This window comes from Phalaenopsis equestris, unplaced genomic scaffold, assembly GCF_001263595.1.
Source record: "Phalaenopsis equestris unplaced genomic scaffold, ASM126359v1 Scaffold000002, whole genome shotgun sequence".
Classification (NCBI taxonomy): Eukaryota; Viridiplantae; Streptophyta; class Magnoliopsida; order Asparagales; family Orchidaceae; genus Phalaenopsis; species Phalaenopsis equestris.
Window position 1 is genome coordinate 58,249,715 of NW_018164444.1, and position 20,919 is coordinate 58,270,633.

At 36.3% G+C, this 20,919-nt stretch overlaps 1 protein-coding gene across 1 annotated transcript; it reads right to left on the minus strand.

The window, feature by feature from the left end:
• Positions 1 to 954: 954 nt before the first annotated feature.
• On the minus strand, positions 955 to 20,127 carry LOC110026303 (WD repeat-containing protein 44-like). Its single transcript, XM_020727194.1, has 7 exons — positions 18,297 to 20,127; positions 16,433 to 16,523; positions 16,184 to 16,341; positions 15,976 to 16,027; positions 15,702 to 15,784; positions 2,351 to 2,444; positions 955 to 1,645 (listed from the first exon to the last, which is right to left on the minus strand). The coding sequence occupies exons 1-7, from the start codon at positions 19,773 to 19,775 to the stop codon at positions 1,122 to 1,124; spliced, it is 2,481 nt and encodes an 826-aa protein (XP_020582853.1). The 5' UTR covers positions 19,776 to 20,127; the 3' UTR covers positions 955 to 1,121.
• Positions 20,128 to 20,919: the final 792 nt, after the last annotated feature.

Genomic DNA, 20,919 nt, shown 5'->3' on the forward strand with positions numbered 1-20,919 from the left:
GTTCGACTCATTCATTAAGTAAATAAACCGAACACGAACAAGTTTTTAAAGCTCGAATTATAAACGAGCCGAACACGAACAGCTTTTTGTTCACTTGTGTTCGGCTCGTTTTATCTCAAAATAAAAAACAATTATATAATTATTTATATAAAAATATATTACACATATTATTTATATCTAAGTTTAAATCGTAATTGCTTATGGTAATATGGTTATGCGTCTTGTTTTGCATGCATTTGATTCAGATTTGAATTCAGCACTATACATTTATTTCTTCAATTTAATTTTAACGAGCCAATTTCGAGTTGAACACGAGCACGAATATTTAAATCGAGCAGAACACGAACATACTGTTCACGAGCCGATTTCGAACACGAGCCAAGCTTGAGCTCGCTCAAGCTCGACTCGTTTACAACCCTATCCATGAAGTGCTTTATGCAAGATAAATCACGGCAATAAAGGTTTAAAGTTACAAGTAGTACAAATATCACAGAAAAAAAGATAATTTGCATAGACACAACTTTGCATAGGAAAAGAGTTATAAGTGTTGATTAAAAAAGATGGACTAATCTGAATTTGAAATTAAAGAGACTACCTGCAAAACTTCTGACAATCTCCAATTGAATTTGTATATTACATTTTCACTATCTGCAACATTTTCTGCCATAAAACAATTACAAAATCTGTGAAAACATTCTTTTTTTCCTTTTTTTTCTTCCTGTATAATTCTTCTCCATTAAAATAATAACTCGAATGTTCATGAACCAATGTAAAAATTGTCAATTCTGATACAGATTTCTATACACCAAACCTCTATCATATTTCCCCTGGATACATCCAACCAGAAAAAAATATAAAATAAGCGCGGCTAATTAATGCCCCAATCTTAAAAAAAAAACCTTCCAGGCTGCATAAACTTCTTTTTTTCCTCCTCACTTGAAAATGTATTTTAAAAAAAAAAGGGGATATTTCAATTGAATACCCCTAAAGAAATGAGACCCCCAATCTGCCAAATAAATATGTTCCATCTTCATTCTCTATACACCGAAGATTTGAAACCTCAAAATGAAATTGATTCAGCCAAAACAAAGTTGGCGAGAAGTGTGGCTATTTCTGGCCGGTCATGTACGAACCGGAAAGCCGAAGTTTTGGTATACTCTGACTTCGCCACCTCGGCTAGCCGTTACAATCACCATGCCCCAAGCCAAGCCGCCACTTTGCAGTGGCGGCGGGGGCTTTGAAAGATCACCACTACTCAGGCGGTTATGTTTGCCAGTTGATGAACGAAGCTTCTCCTCGGGCCAAGTAGATGATACCCTATCACTATATGCTGGCGAAGGGGCATTATTTTGAAGGGTAGTTTCATTGAGCGACTCTAAGTTGTTGTTATTTGGTTTTGATTGAGAATTGAGGTTGTTTTCTATTGGAGTGGAGGTAGAATTTGGCCAGGGAATTGCTGCTGTGACATCCTGAGAGTTAAAATACTCGTAGGATTGTGTGATGGAGATGGAGGTCTTGGTTCTACTTGGACGGGTATCAGAGTCCTTCCGCCATACATACACGTGGGAGTCTTCGCTGGCGCAGATGATGTACTTGCCATTTTGTGTCGCGGAGGCTGAAATTTGACTGCTGGTGTTTCGAAATCCTGGAGGAAGGCGACGGAATGAATGTTTTAGATGAATGTTGTGCGGGCGTGGTAAGATGTCATTTTTAGATGAGTTAGGTGTGTTTTAGCTCTACGGTTGTTAAATATGTAAAAATCAAATTTTTGAGAGTTAGACATGCAAATATCAAAGAATTTTGTGGCATGTATGTAGATTTCTCTAAGTTTTTTTGCACGCACTTAAATTTAAATAAATAGATGAAACATTAGCAGTAGGAATTAAGTAGCTGGGAAGGCCAAAAAAGAAATTTAAAGAGAGGTTATGTAGTTGAACTTGTCTAGGCAAAAGAAATACATGTATGAATTTTGTAATAACCGACGGGAGGTTTGAGCGCCCAACCCGCCCAATGGAATAAGGGGACATTTACATACATAGCACACAATTCTTATGTATTTAAATATGAAAATTTTAAGTGTCAGATATGTAAATAAATAAAATTTGTATGATTAATAAGTAAATTTCCTAAGAAAAATAAATTGCAAGAAATGAATTAAAACAGACTCAGGTTCAGAAGCTTTAGTTAGCTAAAGATGTTTGGTTCATCCCACAATGGCTCGGCTAATTTATTTAGGTGCCAAAAATATCATTCTACTGAGGTCTATATGCATAGGCGACTGTAAATGATATATGAACCAACTAGATTGCTACATGAAAAATAATGATAAATAGTGAAGGAAAGAAAAAACCTTTAAATTTGTGAATGAGATTGATCCCATCAACGACCCTAATCCGCGAATCAGCAGAGGTGATTAGAACTTCTGATGAGCTACCAGGGATAAACTGTTTCATGGTACTAATTAGAGTTATCGACTACAAAAGCACAAAAAATATAACTATATAGTTCAAAGAAATATTATTAGAAAATACAAAACCTCATGCACCTATGAAAATATGGTATCTGATGGAATTTGGTACTAGTTCATGACAATATATTTCTCTTTAAAAACAATTACTTGCTGCAATAATAGGACATAAATGACTGGTTCTGATCTCGATATCAAAGGTAGTAAGAAAAACAAATTAGTTGAGTAATTTTATAATTGAATCCCAGAAGATGAACGTAATCATATATTCAACAACAATATCCTACATAGTCCAACATAATTCCAGTAAAAATTCAAAAAGTCTACAGCGGAAATGCCAGTTTGTTTTGAATGGGTAGTGTGGAAATGCTTTTCCTTTCAAATTTAGAGTTCTCTTAATAAGATAATACTCTTATTATTGTAAGTTCAAATTGTATTTTGATTTGGGATATTAATGAGAAGAGAAAAGTCCAAGAAACATGTAATAGATTTCAAAAAATTTGTGAAATTGTTTTCATACATGTAGATTATTGAAGTTTCCAGATTTATGTAAACTCTTTATCTAACAGCTGCATAAAGATGGAGAAGGGTAGGCTAGGGGTGGCATAGCAGCAGAGAATGAAGACGTGGAGCTATACAAAATAGGGGATTTTACCCAATACTAAAGTATTTACATATTGGACACCAAAACTTTTACATTTATACCACCTAGATCTTTCATGTCACAACAAAAATACCATCTAACTTTTAACAAGTGAGATACATAGGAATTGAGTGGTATGTATGTAAATAGTCCTAAAAAATATTGTAGCAAGCAGAGATAGAATAAGAGACTTCGGTTAATGTAACAAGAGCATATTCGGCTACCCTGCAAGAAGAAGTTTTGGTAGAACCCTGTTATTTGTAGTAGGACAAGAAAAGAGAGATTTTTCACTACCAAAAAAGGAGGAATCAGCCTTTGCAAAAACTTCGGGCATGTTTGAAATCACTTTGTTTTTCATTTTTATTTTTATTTTTTATTTTTTATTTTTCTTCAAAAAAATTTTGCTTAGTGCAATTTTTGTATTTTTTATTTTAAAAAATTAAGTGTTTTTTAAAATATCTAAACATATACAAAATTATTTTGTGTGTTTTTAAAACAATCAAATAAGTTAAAATATATCAAACATGTTTTGTTTTAAAACCAAAAAAAAAAAAAAAAAAAAAAAAAAATCAAAAGTGATCCCAAACGGCCCCTGAATTTTGAATCTTTGAATTATTTATCCTTCGATTGTATTTCAAATGCTTATCATTGCAGCAAGTGTCTTCGTCTTTAAATCTCCGTTAATTGGATGGACACTAGTAACAATAATTATCTCCTAATTGTGCAAGATAAATTCTCCGGTACCTATCTTGATATTTGTGATTTTTTTTTCATTCATGCGGTAAATATAGCCTCAAAACGCTCCTCACTTAGCTAGTTCTGGGGGTGACAAGAAAGATCTTAATGAAGTAATTGATGAAATCATGATTTGAGCAAATCATTGCCTCACATAGGCTCAACTTACTCCTCACTAACCCTATTCTTGGGGGTGACAAGAAAAATGTTTTTGAAGTTGTTGAGATTTGTATCTTAATTTGAGGGGGCTAATTGTAAATAGAAAATATAGAGGAAGTCTAGGGGTTATTTGTAAATAATTCGTATGTCTCTATAGAAGCCCAACTCATGAATGAAAGAAATGAGATTTTTACCAAAATAATCATTTCTTCATGGTTTGAAAGCCCTAATACTAGCAGCCAGCCATTGTCATTGTCGAGATCGGTGTGGTGCAACTTGATCGGTGCAAGAAGTCGTGACTGGGAAGACAATGATGAGATCGCGGCTCAGGGCAAGTGGCAGCGATTGGGAGTGTACCCTCGACGTCATCGCGAGTCAATGGGAAGGCGACGAAGGAATTGTAGCTTGCTAGGAAGGCAACCATCGGATCGCGACGACTGTGAGCGTACCCTTTGCTTTTTCATCAAAGGCAACGATGGGACTGCGACCCTCTGAGAAGGCAATGATGGGACTGCGGCCCACTGAGAAGGCGACGACGTGATGGCGGCTCACTAGGAAGGCGACTAAGGGATCACAACTTGCTCGGAAAACAACCAGCAGATTGCAGTGCGAACAATGGCGATACGATCACGATTGCAGCAAGTTGGGAAGTCGAAGACGAACTTGAGCGTGCCCTAGAACTGAATCAACGACACCTTTGGTTGTTGGATCACCATAAAGTGGCACGAACAACTCAGTGCAGAGGTAGAGAGCGCGTGAAATCAGAGCAGTGGAGGAGAGAAATTTGGTTCTACATACGTGAGAGACCGAAGAAGGCTGAGGAATAGTAAAATTGATGATAAAGGAGAAAAGTTGCATGAGACTACACTCTGAGCAGAGAGGACGTCCATGTATGCGATTAGCTTAGGCTGCATCAACTCAGGTATGGCAGGTGCTTAGAGAAACCCACAGGTGCTACAACTATGGAGAAGTGGGACACTTGAGCATGGCTTGTCCAAAACCACCCAAGAAGAGAGAGATGGGTGTATGTGGACACTCTAGATGCTGTGATCGTAATCATAATTGTGGGGTCTAAGGGGTGGAAGTGGAGGCTAGCGGACAAATCCGATGGTAGCAAAGAACGAGGGAAAGATAACAGTAGTTTACTAGAGATATTGAAGAGAAAGTGAAGGGCGAAAGGTATTGTAACTGAGGATGCATCCACCTTATTGTCATCCAAAAAGAACACTGCTAATTATGCTCACTCAGCCAAAAATACTCGTGATATACATGCTCTTGTCTCTATATTCACCACAAGTTCACTAGAATTGATAGCAGATTCTAGTGCATCTCAGCATTTAACGGGTACCGCTAACAAGTTCTATTCTTATACTCACCTAATAGCTCCAAAGAGCATTCAAACTGCTAATGGTACAAGACGGTCTGTGATTGGTAAGGGTATAGTGAGGTGTGACAATTTGATAACTTTGTTTAATATTTTGCATGCTCATTCCTTTCCAGCAAACAATCTAAAATGTGTTATTTCATTTGATATAAAAGAAATGAACTAACTTAAGATTTAGGACTGACACGTGGCATAGTGGACTCTGGTACTTGGATAGAGAAGGGATGAACCCAGCCATGGCATCCATGGTTGAGAATGCTAGAGTAGGAGGATTTGAGAGGAGTGTAGAGGATGTTTTGTTGCTACATCACAGGTGCCTAAGACACTCTTCATTTAGTCTATTAAGTCGTTTGTATCCATCATTGTATGAAAAGTAAAAAAAAAAAAAAAAACTTATGTGCGATGTTTGTGATTTTGGTAGGCATACCAAAAGCTCTTCTATTAGTTCCCGTATAAGAAGTTTTTATGTTTTTGATTTGGTGCGCTCATATTTATGAGAACATTATTCTAAAACTTCTCTGGATGGTTATAAATATTTAGTGACTTTCATTGATTGTTTTTCTCATGTTATTTGGTTATATCTGATGAGAAATAAAAGTGATGTGCTTGCCTTCTTTAAAGACTTTCACATGACAATTCAGACTCAATACAATGCAGTAGTGAAGGTATTGACATTTGATGATGAGATAGTATATCAACAAGGCGTTTGAGAAATACTTGTCAGCCAAAAAGATACAATATTAAACTCCATGTTCATACACAGAGACAGAAAACATAGTAACTGAGAGAGAATAAACATCCAGAGATAGCTCGAAGCATGATGACCACAATGAGTATCCCAAAGCACTTGTGAGAGCAAACAATTTTGACATCAACTCAATTAATTAATAGAATGCCTTCGAGAGTGTTAAATTGGAAGTCTCATTAGCAGATATTAAAAAGAGAAAACAGTAATATCCTCCCATTAAAAGTTTATGGCTGTGTATATTTTGTGAAGGGCAACAAACCATCAGTAGGGAAACTATATCCTAGAGCTATGAAATATGTTTTCGTGAGTTATTCTGCTACCCAAAAGGGGTATATTTGTTGGAGTCCAATAGAGAAGAGGGTGAGCTTGGATGTGTCCTTTAGAGAGTTTGAACCATACTAAATGGAAAAGGCAACCTCACCTTTTGGTGACTCATCAGATATTGGAGGTGAGACGTGAAGAGGAGAGTAGTGATGGTCAGAGATTGGTGCAAGTGGAAATGATGTTTTGTCCTGTTGTGTGAGAAGAATCAATTGAAGAAGAGTAAAAAAATGAGAAAAATCAACTTTAAGGTGGAGGGATTCAAGCTCAAAGTGAGTTGAATGTGTATAAGAGGAGGCAGAATGAAGGAACAATATATGCCGTGTCACCCGTGTCATCAAGTCCGGAAACAGTGTTTGTCATACCACTCATGTCATCAAGTCCATTGTCCCGGTCTACCTGAATCCTGAGAAAACTACATCTTCCACTTCAGAATCTGATTACCCAGGTGATATGGTTCCTCTCTCTTCTCCTCCCACTCCAATAGCTTTAAGAAGGACCTCTCGTAGCAATCTGAGTCGTTCTCCTGATCGTTATTCACTTGATTGTTTTGATTTCTCATATGACATTGCTCAGTTTGTCTCATGCTCTAACATGTCATCTCTCTGTACACAGAGCAATCATTGCATCTTTACACTCTATACTCAAGTGTTGGCAGGTAGCTGATGAAAATTCAAAGTGAAAGGTTACCATGTAGGAGGAACTAGTACTCTCGATAAGAACAAAAGATGAGAGATAATACAATTACCAGTAGGGAAAAAAGTAGTTGTGTATAAGTGAATCTTCACAATAAAACAAAATCCTAAAGGGAAAGTAGAACGTTATAAGACACGATTAGTGGTGAAAGGGTACAGTCAAACATATGATATTGGCTATGACAAGAATTTTGGTAAGCCGCTATATTTATAATCCACATAAGGGTATTATGAAAGCAGTGTATCAGATTATGAGGTACCTGAAGAGTGCAACAGGAAAAGGGTTGAACTTTAGGAAGAATACGCATATAAACATTGAGAGCTATTGTGATGTTGACTGGGCCAATTGTGCAGATGACATAAGATCCACTTCAGGACACTGCATGTTCGTAGGGAAAAACTTCGTCTCTTTGAAGAACAAGAAACACTCTGTAGCAATGAGATTAAAAACGAAGGCAGAGTATAGGGCCATGGCCGACAACTTGGTGCAACACGATATAATCAAACGTGGAGATTGATAGATTCTTCATAAAAAAAAGCTGAATAATAAGCTACTGGAGCTAAGTCATGTAGCCATTGGAGAGCAAGTGGCTGACCGCCTCAATAAAGGATTTAGTTCATTAGATTTGTCTGGATTATTTGATAAGATGGGCTTAGTGTATATCTTTTTTATGATTCAAAGTCTCCAATTTTTGCCAAAAACAAAAGATAAAAACAAAATAACTTGATAAGAAAAGAGAAAAAATTTAAAAAAATAATGAGAAAAATATGAAATTCCATTAATCAAATTCTCTATCTAAAAAATGCAAAGTTGACACAATCCTATCTCAAAAGATGTACGGCATAATAAAATAATATAAATTTTGGAATAGAAAAAAAAAATGACAATTTAGTTAAGGGCCTCAATCACCTCGCATCGCAGAAAATCAGGAAATGTCAATTAGGAATAGAAATCAATTATTAAACATCCACCGACAATAAAAAGATCAATTTTAAATGAGAAAAAGTCAATTGTAAGAAGAATTTACATATTTATGTTGACTTATAGCATGCCAAAAAGTTGTCTCGAGATTACCAAATAAAATAAATTTCAAGTCTCAAGCATTAACCCAAATTAAGGTTGGCAAGCTCAACTCTAAGAAAGTAAAAACTTCATATTAGGAAAGTTAAAATCATGTTATTGACTGCTACTGTCACAACCTAGACCGTAGCTTGGACTTAACCAAGACGGGAACAGACGATCGGACGGTGGAAAAAAAAAATTTTGATATTCATTTTCTATAAATAACATTTTATAAATAAAAGTGTCACAAATCAATTTAATTTAAAATAATATATTTAAACTTACCTCATTATTGTTTGTTCACGTCTTTAATAAAAATTTTCCTTTCTATCACTCATCTTTAATCACTTAATTAACCTGAAAAGTTATTTAAAAACAACTGTGTACTAAACGAGTCAGTGAATACGCGTACTCTTAAGCTACAACATTAAAAGGGAAAAGTAAGATGCATGTCAGTTTAACCTGCTAATAAATTAATATAAATATTTAGCATGCTATCAATGAATCATAATATGTCAATAGCGTATCAATGTCATTTTATATCTGTACAAAAGTTACAGGAGCACCAACTAAAATTTTTGTCAATTCAAGCACATCAATATCAATATCCCTTTTCATATACTTGCACGAGTACCTTAGTGTTCCCCCACTAGCACCATCAAAAGGTGACACCATCATAGTCAAACATACATATACAATAACTTTATGTAGATTATATCATTCAACATGTAATACTATAATGCATCAATTATTTCATAATATGAAAATTAAACATTTGCATCAAAAAACATTTGTAGATTATATCAATATCTCTTCCTCTCTCGCTCTTCTCCTCCTTCAGATCCAATTCTCTCCTTCCATGTGTTTCCTTGGCTTCTTACTCTGTGCTCGTAGGTCACGCGAGCCTCCTTGGCACGAACCGGCGTTGCAGCTATTTCTCTCTCCTCTTTTTTGCTCGTGAGCCCAACATTGTTGGTCCGACTAGATAATGGCTACCTCTTCTCCTTCGGCTCAATAGCACGAAATCGAATCTTGTCGTTTAGCCATCAGGTGAACTGTGACGCCTTCCCTCAACTCGTTTGTGATGGTTTTATAGGCAAATTCACCTCTTTGAATTCCGACTCCCTGGCTTCCTGTCCTCCCTCTTTGGTTTACCGTATGTTTGATTCCTCTTCTCTTTATCCCCAATTTCCCCGTCTCTTCTCCTTCATCTCACCGTTTCCTCTCCCAAGTAACAAAAATTGAACGTTACAACTACATTAGTTAAACGGTAAAAGCAGAGACTTCCAAAAACAAAATCTGAGGGATTACTCTTCCATATATATATAAATTTGCATCAAAGCCAAGCGCATGCTTGCTGCTTAATGGCGTTGTTGCTTCATGCTATAATAATAATGACCAACTCCTAGGGAGGCCTCACTATGTTGATAAGGAACTGAAAGCCTTTGTCTTCTTGATGATAAGCATTATCATGAGCTGCCTCAGGATCGACGCCGTTGTCCACTCAACCAAACAAATAACTTAAACTCATAGGATGATTACCCTATCAATAGTCCCTAAAAATTAAAATACACTAAACTAAAGTTTGTAAACATTCAAATAATGCGTGCAACTATTAAATGTCATAATCAAAGGGAACCACATCATCATTGTCTCCACCAATGTCAAAAAAGATGCAAAGGTCCTTCAACTTCTCTCAATTACGATTGTATTGTATTAAGTATGAAAATCTCAATCATATTCGAACTCTCTAATTGGCAACTTAGATATAAATAAATAATCTAGCAGCAAGCACACAAAAATAATTATTAAACTCTCCATGCTTTGAGCTGCCATTCATCCACCATTTGTCTCGAGCTTGTTAAAGCTGAGCTCACAAAAGAGCCAAAATCATATTGAGTCCACATGATATTATTCAAAATACACATGCAATGAAGATGTGGCAAATACCCAAAATTTTTTTACTATAACATTAACATATCACATATCAAAGCCATTTCATTCCTCTACAAACAGCTTTAAGAGTAAGTGAATCATTTGACGTACATGAGAAAACATGGAATGCTCTAATACTAAGCTCAAATGCAAAATTGGTCGCACCAGGTGGTTTACTCAGTTTAAAAATTTAACTTAAATGAGCTAACCTATATTTGCTGATGAAGATTTTCAAATTAAGAAGAAAAAAATTATCCTTCTCTACCATTTAGAACAAGGTACTCCAACAGACCCTAAAAGAAGGAATCATAGAAGCTTGACCAAGTTTAACATCATTGCCCTACCATCTATGAGTACAAGAACAGTAATTCAAAATATCGCATAACGCAAATGTAATATAAGCCTCAAACATCCTCAATCAAAGGTTTTCCCCCATATTTAACTGGGAAATTAACCATAAGACTTGGCCCAACGGATGCCTTAACCCAAAAAAAAAAAAAAAAGCTTACATTGGCTGTAATCCTCGTGTTGCATCTTATCAACTACTTTAACCCAATAACTCAAATTTTAGAGTCAGGTTAGTCGCTCAGCATGGCTAATCATTCATAAGCTTTGTACTTTTATTAGCATCTTATTATTCACCATGTTGATGGCAAATATAAACAATCATCAAATTGAAGAAGTGCATTTATGACCATTAATGAATTTACAAGGTTTTAAAATTGTTCATGATGTGGTCGAGGGAAAATTAAATTTAATTAAAATGGCCTTAACACAGAAATATTGAAGAAAATAAAAGATGAAAAACACAAGGTAGGCATGATTTTCCACACAAAGCATGCCTATTCACTTACAAATTAAGTGCTCGGAAAGAGTTCACCTTTCTAGATAGAAAGGAAATTTTAGGAAGTTTGCACAATGATGTTGATCTCCTGGAGAAAACAACTTGCCTCAATAAATGTGTCATGTAACCAAGGGCTTTGTGAGTTCCTCTTGATTGTGTCAAGCACTAAAGCATCAACACTAGGCACAAAGAATGTCTTTACTTCGGTAAAGAAGATGCTAAGACATAAAAAAAAGGTCTCAACCACCAGGATAACATAAAATAAAAAATGCCATCCAACTAAAGGGGTTGATACTTCATCTATTTTGGTTGAGATTATAAGAGGTAATATGTTCTGCTTTAGCGTCAATTATAAGTGTACCATATAATCTGCTCTGGCTTTCAGCCAAAGGGGTAGCATGTAGAATGATTTGTGTTCCACACTAAATGGTGATATAAATTTATCTCAGTTTTCACACCATGGAGGAAGTGTTATGAAACCTGTATTAACTATGCCTTATGGGAATCAACTATATTAAAATATGTTAATCTCAACAAACGGATGCTCATCTTCAACCATGAAGGTTGATTATAGAATATAATCACTCCTACTACACTTAACCAATTGTTTAAGAAATTGCTTTGAACAAAGTGATCCATGGTTATTCACAGGGTGCCCCAACAATCATAGCTAAGGTTCAATGACTGAGAAGATCCCAAGTCACAAAATTTTTTCAGACCTAGTGCTTGCAGTAACAGGATATAGCTCCCTAACTTAAATATAGTTTGTAAAAAGCATGGCTCTTGTACTCTCCAGACTTGTGTTTGCCCCATACACCCTGGATTATGAAATTATTTAATGTCAATCCGCACACCCACAACAGAAGCACTAGATAAATATTTGATAACACCATTATCATAGAGCAAATGCATTGAAATTAAAAGTCGCGCAATCTTTTTAATCAAGCTAGTTCTCACAATATGGAGAAAAAAATAGATACGAGGGTTTACACCCATAGAAAGTCTCCATTCCCAAATCTAAATAAACCTTAAGTGTTCACATTATAAGAAATGTAGTAAGTTGTAGTATATAAAAGCATCTCAAGTTTTTGTACTTGTATTACAACTAAGAAAACCATTTTTAAGAGCCCGCTAGAATTGATAGGAATTATAGAACCATGATGACTTTTATAAATTGCCTATGAATTGCCATATAAATGAGATTTTTTTTTGCTAACCCCAAAGTCCACATGATATGAGTTCTTTTTGTATAAATGAGAATTGAACCCAATACATGACAACAAACAAACTAGACTAATAAGCACCCAGTTAAAATCAATAGTTTAAAAGGCGTAAGTGGGTTACACAAATTAACTTTCTAGAAAACATAGAGGGTAATCTAATGCTGTTATTTTCCCCTTACGATTTTTCCATAATCTTTTATATAACTTATGTTGTGTCAGTTTTGGGCATGATTGGGAACAAAAGTTAAGATCATCGAAATCCGATTTGACAAGTTACATAACACTGAATAAAAAAAATACATGTCATAAATTTATGCCATTATGCAAGCATTCTACTATTTGCGCCATTCTTTGTAGGAATTTGTTTAACATAATAATCATCATATCCTATAATATATAAATTAATGAAATAAATTATAGCTATAAACTGCCAAGTGGGTTGAGTTCTTGCATGAGTATTACTATTCTTGGACAATGTATATGTGTCATTATTGCAACTCCAACAGAGATGCTCAATTATATTGAAATCAAGACTGCATGATATTCAAAAGACAATTGTATCTATTTGTCAGTTTTATAGTTCAGATATGGAGAATGTTTACAAGGTAATAGATATCAAATTTTAATTTTCACTCAAATCATCAATGGATAATCAAGTTGAAGCTTTTTTTTAACTTTAATTTTAACTCAGATGAGGATCGGTAGTTCATCAGACATTAAATTAGATATTCACTCCCTTAATAAATAAACAAAGTATTCACGCACCATAGCATATCAAACATGTGTTTGTGTCCTATATTTTCAATGATAGACGTGTCTCGTTTCTGTATCATGTCTGTATCCTCATGTTTGTGTCTGCGTCTGTGTTCGTGTAACATTAATAACTAAATATTAGCAGCGCAATGAAAGTATACTCCATGGCAAGGTACTTTTTAAATAGATGTAAATTTCTTACCAAAATGTCGAGTTTAACAAAAAATATATTTGGCACTAATTGGAATCACTTATACTAGATTGATTTGCTTCGCTTTCACGATACTATACGGAATTGAAACAATTACCTTCTTGAATGTAAATATTCTTTCGATGAATATGAAGTTCTTATCATAATGTGAAGTTAGGAAAAAAAATTATTTTGCAATAAGTGGCATCACATATAGGAAATTAATATTTTGTTTATCTTTCACACTATTATCTTATATTTAAAATCATATTTGTTCACTTTTTGTTTATTTAGTTATCTTAAGTTTAGACGAACGATTGGTAGACATAAGCATTGCCACAAGAATCTAAGTGAAGCAATGGCATCAAAAACATGTGATTCACCTTGACATGAGTGTAGAGTTTTATTTCAATCTATACGTCTTGGTTTGTGTTTTAGTTTCTTATTTGTGTCTCTATGTTTTAGGATGGCATACTTGTAATTAGGAGAGTCTAGCCTTTATAAATAGGGGTTGTTTTATATGGGTTGGGTTGAGAGGACTTTAGACTTGTGTTTGTTTTCTCTTGGGAGGTTTCAGTCCATCCAAACTTGGCGCTTAGGCGGAGTTTAGTCATTATTTTGTTCTTCATCTTATTCACTATTCTTCCCAGTTCATTCACCTGTTCCATTTTGGTATCAGAGACTATCCTCCCATTTGGTTTTCTTTTTTATTGCGGTTCAAGATTGTCTCCTTCCTACAATCTTTCTGCTCTCTACAATTCTTCCACTCGCCTACTCCAAAGATAAATAAGTCTTTTATCTTTTGTTTCTTCTTTGCTGATTTATAGTTTTAGAAGGTAGTTGTTTGTCTTCTTTATTCTCACGGATACGTTTTTCCTATATTCTTCCTCTCGGCTGCTTCTTCATCCTCTCCTTACTTTCCTCTACAACTTTCCAATGAAACATCATGCTTCAATGCAAGAACATGTCAAGAGCCAATCAAGAAGTGTCCATTAAGGATCTTTTACATGAAAATGCAATGTGTGCAAAGAGACTTGTAAGCTTGGAGCAGAAAAGAAAGGAGGAACGCTCAGTGGCACACAATGTCGAGGCGGTGGAGGAAGAAATTGAAGACCCATTCCACCAAAAAGATTGGACAAATAAAGAATATGAAATTCTTGAGGAAGGAGATGAAAATTCATTTCATCAAGAAGACTCAAGTTTCGATGGGTTTGAATATTTAATATTGAAATCATCGTTGATGCTCGTGTACGTGTAGACGATAACTATTTTTCGGTCTCTAATCATAAATATCTCGGAAGGGAAACCAATTTTCTAGACTGAAAAATTCTAAATATGCAATTGTTAGAAGAGTTGATGGTGAAGATTCACATGTTGGAAGGGATATGTGGAGTGATCAAACTAGACGACATGTTGATTCTATTTGTCTTAACCATCAGCATCAGCTGATATACATCATATAGATCACACATTATTGCTTAAAAAACAATCAAGCTTGAAAGCCCAATCACTGCATTCCTACACTGATATAAGACAAGGTGAATATCTTATAGCAAGAACTGTACTTATTAATCATGGTTCTCAACAAATTAACGTCAAGTGGATTGATATGCTTCAGAATTGGAGCTTGAAATCTCTTAATCCAGTTTCAACAGTGACAATGTTAGAAGATGTTTTAGATCACTAACTTAACCTGCTTAAGGATTAGAGCGAATCCATCACTTTCAATGCCTACGAGTTGGCTGCTCATTAAGAATTAGATTCTAAGGTTGCTTGATATGAGGGAGCCTTGCCAAACCCAAAAGAAAGACACAAGAACTAGAATTTTATTTTAGTTTATGTCTTGATTTGTGTTTTAGTTTGTTATTTGTGTCTTTTTGTTATAGATGACATACTTGTTAATAAGAGAGTTAAGCCTTTATAAATACGGGAAGTTTTGTGTGGGTTGGGTAGAAAGATTTTAAGCCTTGTGTTTGTTTTCTCTTGATAGGTTTCGGTCCATCCAAACCTTTCCATACAGCGGTTTTTTGGATTGGCGCCCAGGTGGTGCTTAGCCATTATCTTGCTCTTAATGTTTTTCATAGTTCTTCCCAATTCTTTCCCCTGTTTTTGTTGAATTCAGTAACTCCCATTTGTCGGTATCACACCTTTGGGCCACTATGCCTTTAGGGCTATGGTTCTGCATTTCAGATCTCCTAGTTTCTGGGTTTTTATCTATTAGCTACGAAGTAATTTAATAGTTGTTTTTAGTTATACTTCCTAATGTTAGTATTCCAAATGCTAGATCTACAATTCATATAAATCATATAAAAAGCCCAAAAAGAATCATAATACTTAATTAAACTGTCTGCTGAATTCTCTAAGACGTGAGAAAGTTTTGAGTTCATTTCATCTAGTTAGATCTTGAAACATCTTCAAGCGCCAAAACTGGTGATTTTATGTTTATGATACTTTCCTATGTATAGTCTGAAAACATCATTAACATGTATGTCAAAGTATTGTACGAGGACTGCATCAGTATAATTATAACAGCATCTATACCTGGAAACCAGTAATTTTTTTATGACTGGACTTCTTTTTCTTGTTCTGCAGATAAATTTGACTTTTCTGCAGCAGCTTATTATCTACCAAAATGAACAAAAAAATACGGTTAGGCAAATTAGAAGAAAGTAAGCAGTATGAAAAGTTAAGTTTAATCTGGAAGAAGCAATGAAGAGGGGGGTGGGTAGTGAACAATTTCACGGGAAAGGAGATTGGAAATTCTAGAGGTGAAAGGGGAGAGGTATGGTGTGCAAAACAATCAATTTATCCGTACCAGATGTGTCATATAAATGGCAATTGCCTTTATGTGAACCGACTAAGGCACCCTGAAGAAGGTAGCACACACAAAAAAAGAAAAAAAAAAACAATTAGGGAAATCCTGGGAATAAAGATATTATGCCGATAGATCTCTTGTAAATAGAAGAAAAACTTTTCTCAAAATTCAGAACATTGCAATGTGTATATCAGCTTAGCTGTAGAACCTGTCCATCAGGTGTATAGCAAGCAGCAGTGACCATTTCATGTAAATCATTCCAATCAACAATTTGTCTATGCGGGATACTCCATAAGCGGACTTTTGAATCAAGAGAACCACTAATGAAGAATCTATCATCAATAGGATTGAACTGGATGCATGTCACTGCGTTGGAATATTCCATAACAATCAAAATAACAAAGCAAAATGATTAAAAGAATCATATACAAAAGAAAAAAAAAGTATTATAATATACCATAGTCACTGTGTGAGAATACTTTCAAGCAAGAGTTGCCAGACAAGTGCCAAAGCCTGACCGTCTTGTCCATGGAAGATGAGAGTAAATACTGTAAAGACACGTTCAAATCAGAAATGACATGCAACAGAAATTTAGATTGAAATTAATCTTTCTAGTTACAATTGAAAAGGCATTAAATAAATCCTATGAAATCTAACTAAAAAAAAAGTCAAGATGTCTAGACAAACAGTTGAAATTCAATTTAATGATCCTCCATCTTCATTATTTAAAACTCATATGAAATAATAAATTTATTCACACACCAAAAAAAGAAAATGTAGTAAAATTTAATGAAGTGATCAACTTCAAATATCAACACACTAATTATAATTTTGATTGGTGCGGGAGCGTCCTGCAGAGGGATCAGTTCAATGTCTTGAAAAAATTAAGACTGGCGTGGGAGTGTCCCAGGCAGATGAGGGATTACGTCTCGCATAGGGATGGTCCAATGACAGACTTGTTCATCTTGCTGTTTTCCTGTTATTTGCTCCATGGACAACAGCAGAATCCCATTCTTCCCTTCCAAAATCCCATTGTTTGTCCGTAGGGTTCTCTCCGACCTACTACGCACCCAACCCTTGTTCCACCCCTCATACATTGTCTAAGAACCCCAGATCAATGTTAAAGACATTCTAGTGTATGTTTGGTAAAAAAAATTGCATATTGGATATGCTGCTCTTCTTTTATTTGAATAATCCTACTCCCACTAGGTTTTTCTGCTGCAAACAGCTACAACATCATTTACAATGTGCAACCACAGGGATTGTTATACTTTGACAGGAAATGTCCCATGCAAATGAGCTAGAAATCAATGTCTGAAAGATCTAATGGGATAAAGGCTTCTCCATCTTTAGAGGAAAGTGAGAGCACACACCTACTTGAGGGTTCTTTGTTTTGTTGAAAAAAGAATGCATAGTAAAAAAAGAATATAGTAACAAATAAATGCAGTGCATTCAAAATGTTCGGAGTTGTTTGTTTGAGCATAAAGCAAATGTAGGATATCACTTTATTGTTATTGGTTTAAGTAAATTGAATTCAGTGAAATGCTTGATGATGGTGGTTGGCGGTGACATCGGCTATAGTCAGTGGCAGGCAACTAGCTGGCCAAAGACGAGTGGTTGGCAGTGTGAAGTGGCCAGCGACAGTGGTGGTAGACAAACCTTCACTCATACAGTGTATTTAAAATTCGGCCAAATTGGGTGAATTTCAAAAATTTACATTATGTAATTCATCCAAACTAAATAGCAAATTTTTAAAATCCTACATTCCTTTTACTTTACACCCATTTTCAAGCAAGCCAAGCACACATTTAGTGAAAAGAGAGATCTTACTCTAAAGACCAATGGCACAACCACAGCATTATTCCCAAGATAAAAGCACACCAGAAAAACCCACGTTTAGTTTCTTTAAACTTACTAATTTTTGGGCTGTTCATCAGCATAAGCTGAAACCACTTTCAATTGATCCAATGGTCCGTAAATGATGCAACAAAGTAAAACCCTTTCATGATTTTATTTTTTTTTATAAATTTTAGTTTGCTAACAAGTAGCAAGTTAAGGCAGCAAAACCGTAAAACTCCTAGCATACTTTCAATATGTTTTTTTTTTTAACGAAATAAAGTTCCTGATTCTATGAGCCAAAGACATAAAATGAGGAAAAAAAAGTTATTTCTTCCATCCAACATAATGTTCACTACCATTTGGCTTGCTTTCCAAGTTGAAAGTTGTAATAACATCCGTGGAAGTCATGAATCAATATGCTATTTTCTTTCTATACGTACTGGTAATAGACAATGGAGACAGTTCACAAGTGTATAAATTACCTGAGATTTGGACCAGGAGAGATCAAGCACGTCATCAAGGTGACCAATGAATGAGCAAACCGGCCTCTCCGAGAGGGCAAATACCTGTTCAGGCAACTTCAAATTCCCTGAGCTCAAAGACTTCCTACCACCAACATCCTTCGCCCTTCGCATTTTCTCAGAAGAACTCCCCTCCGTACCATGCCCTGAAAGTATACCTATTGGCGAGCCATTACTAGTGGCCGCTGGGAAAGGATTTCCCCGAAGAATTTCCTCCCCTGTCCCATCCATCAACATATCCGGCCTTCTCTCATGCTCCAACACCTGCCAAGCATGGATGACGCAGTCCTCCCCAGCACTAGCCAGGTAACGACCGTCCAAGCTAAATTTTATAGTCCAGATGGATCCACTATGAGCCTGAATCTCCTGGCTCAAGTACAAACCAGTAAGCTCTTTTTGTGACTTCCCATACTGCCGGACCTTCATCCGCTCAAGGCCGTGGTGAAGCAACCGGGGCATGTCCTGACTGTCATCGGTAGCCGAACTAGACCTCCTCCCACCTTTTTCGGACGAAGTATCCTTCTCGTCGCTGCTGCGACGATCCCGCTGGCTCCCCGTATTCACAACGTTCTTTAAACTCCTAAGCCAGCTGGACCTCCTCTTCGAACTACCACCCTCGCTGGATCCAACGCTGTCCTTAGACGGGCCGCCCGACGAGCCTTTACCATTCCCTCCCTCCTCCACGCTCTGCCTCCGCATCAGCTCCTGCACGATGGGAGAACTTCCAACGCATGCATCGAACTCTTCCATCGTGAATTGCTTCCCCGTTCCTACTTCCCTTACTTTATTCCACAACCCGTCCTCTCGGAAATCTCTCAACACGAACTCGTTTCCATTGTCCAGGTCCTTGATCGTGCACCCCTTCCCATCCTCTTCTTCGCCAAATCCTGCAATGTCATTGCCAAGGTAAACCTTGACGCCTCCCCCCACGGACGGCCGCGATCTGATGACAAGAGGGGGCTTACCAGCGGCCGGCGGCTGCTGACAATTTACAACTCCATGTTCAACAGAGCCATCGGATCTGGAGCGGGAGAAAGCTCCGACAGAGGAGGTAACACTGCTCGCGTCTTGCCGAGTAAAGAGGCCATTGCACGAGACGGATCTCCCCATCTCCCCCTCCCTAACATGACAGGTTCCAAACCCAACTCCCTCAGCATCAAGCTTCACCCGCGCAAGAGAATGGTCACCGGCAAGCCCCATCTGATTCAGCAAGCGGCGACGTCGCTCCTCCACTGTCCCCGGTTCTGAAAGCCAGAGGTCAAAGGATACCGCCGGAGCCGGCCGGAAGCGAGATCGGCGACGATGGCTCTGGTGCTGGCCATACTCGCCGTCGTCATCTGAAGCAGAGGTAGAGGAACACGAAGACGAAAGAACACGATCAAGAGACTCGTAGAACTCTTCTTCTTCCTCTTCAACCTCCACCTCCCCCAGATTATTCATGTTATACACAGCTGGAAAGCCTACTTCGCCGAATTACTCATGTCATAGCAGCATTCAGATCCCGCCGGAGATATTCATGTAGAAAGAGGAAGAAGAAGGGTACTTCAACCGCAGAAGCTAGAAAGTGGAAGATCGAAGCCCTTAAAACGAAGAAATTAAAACGGAGAAATATCTGGTGGGGGAGATGAATGGGCTCGCCGTCTATAAACTAGTGGCACTTTCTGGGGCTTTTAATGTTCTAATTATTTCTACAGGACTGCCCTGCCGCTCGCTGGGTGCCGCACCCAACCTCTGCCTCGGCTTCCCTTCTGAAACCGACATGGAGAAGGCGCTGCGTGTGTTACGTGGGTTAATTTGATTGGTTGGCAGTCGAAGAGAGGTGGGTCGCTGGGTGTCTAGTGGGGTCTTGTAGTCGGTGACGTGAACCGGTTCTTGTGGAGCTGGCTGAGCAGAGTTGGTTCGACCTCGGGTCTGGAAAATGTTGGGATCCGGCCCGCATCCGTTTCGGGATTTATTTCGGTCGCCTATTATCTGAATAAAATTAATTTTTATTATTTATTTGTTTCGAATAATTTGATAACGGTAAATAGGGCTGTAAGTGAACTAATGTACTTGGTGAACAGCTCAAATGGGGGCTCAATTAATACTGAATCATATTTATTTAGATTAATAAATAAATAATTTAATTATATTTTGAAGCACAAAAATTATCTGAATTTAATTAAAAATTAATTTGTTTATTAATGTGCATGAACAAATGCATTAATGGTTGAATTAGTGATTTATTAAATATTTTAATTTATATATTATTTTATTTAAATAAAATTGGACTAATTATGACTTATTTATATTGATTGATTAGAAAAAAAATATACTTTAACTTATATATTTTTTTATTTATTTGATATAATTGGATGTTGATTTAAAATTTATTTAATTAATTATTTATTTAAATTTATGAAATTATTTCATTATGATTTTATACTCGTTCAAATTAATAACTTATTTATGAGTATTATAGTCACGTCAAATAAAATTAATTTTTAATTTTATATACAAAATTAAATATTTATTTTAATTTTTAATTTGTCGTAAATAATATAAATAAAGTAAAATATAAATTAATTGTGAACATTAAAAATCT

Coding starts and splice junctions, on each gene's coding strand:
- LOC110026303 (XM_020727194.1), bottom strand. CDS start 19,775: ATGAATAATCTGGGGGAGGTGGAGGTTGAAGAGGAAGAAGAAGAGTTC. Junction 16,524..18,296: donor TCTCCTGGTCCAAATCTCAG/GTAATTTATACA, acceptor GTGTCTTTACAG/TATTTACTCTCATCTTCCAT. Junction 1,646..2,350: donor TCTCATTCACAAATTTAAAG/GTTTTTTCTTTC, acceptor GCCTTCCTCCAG/GATTTCGAAACACCAGCAGT.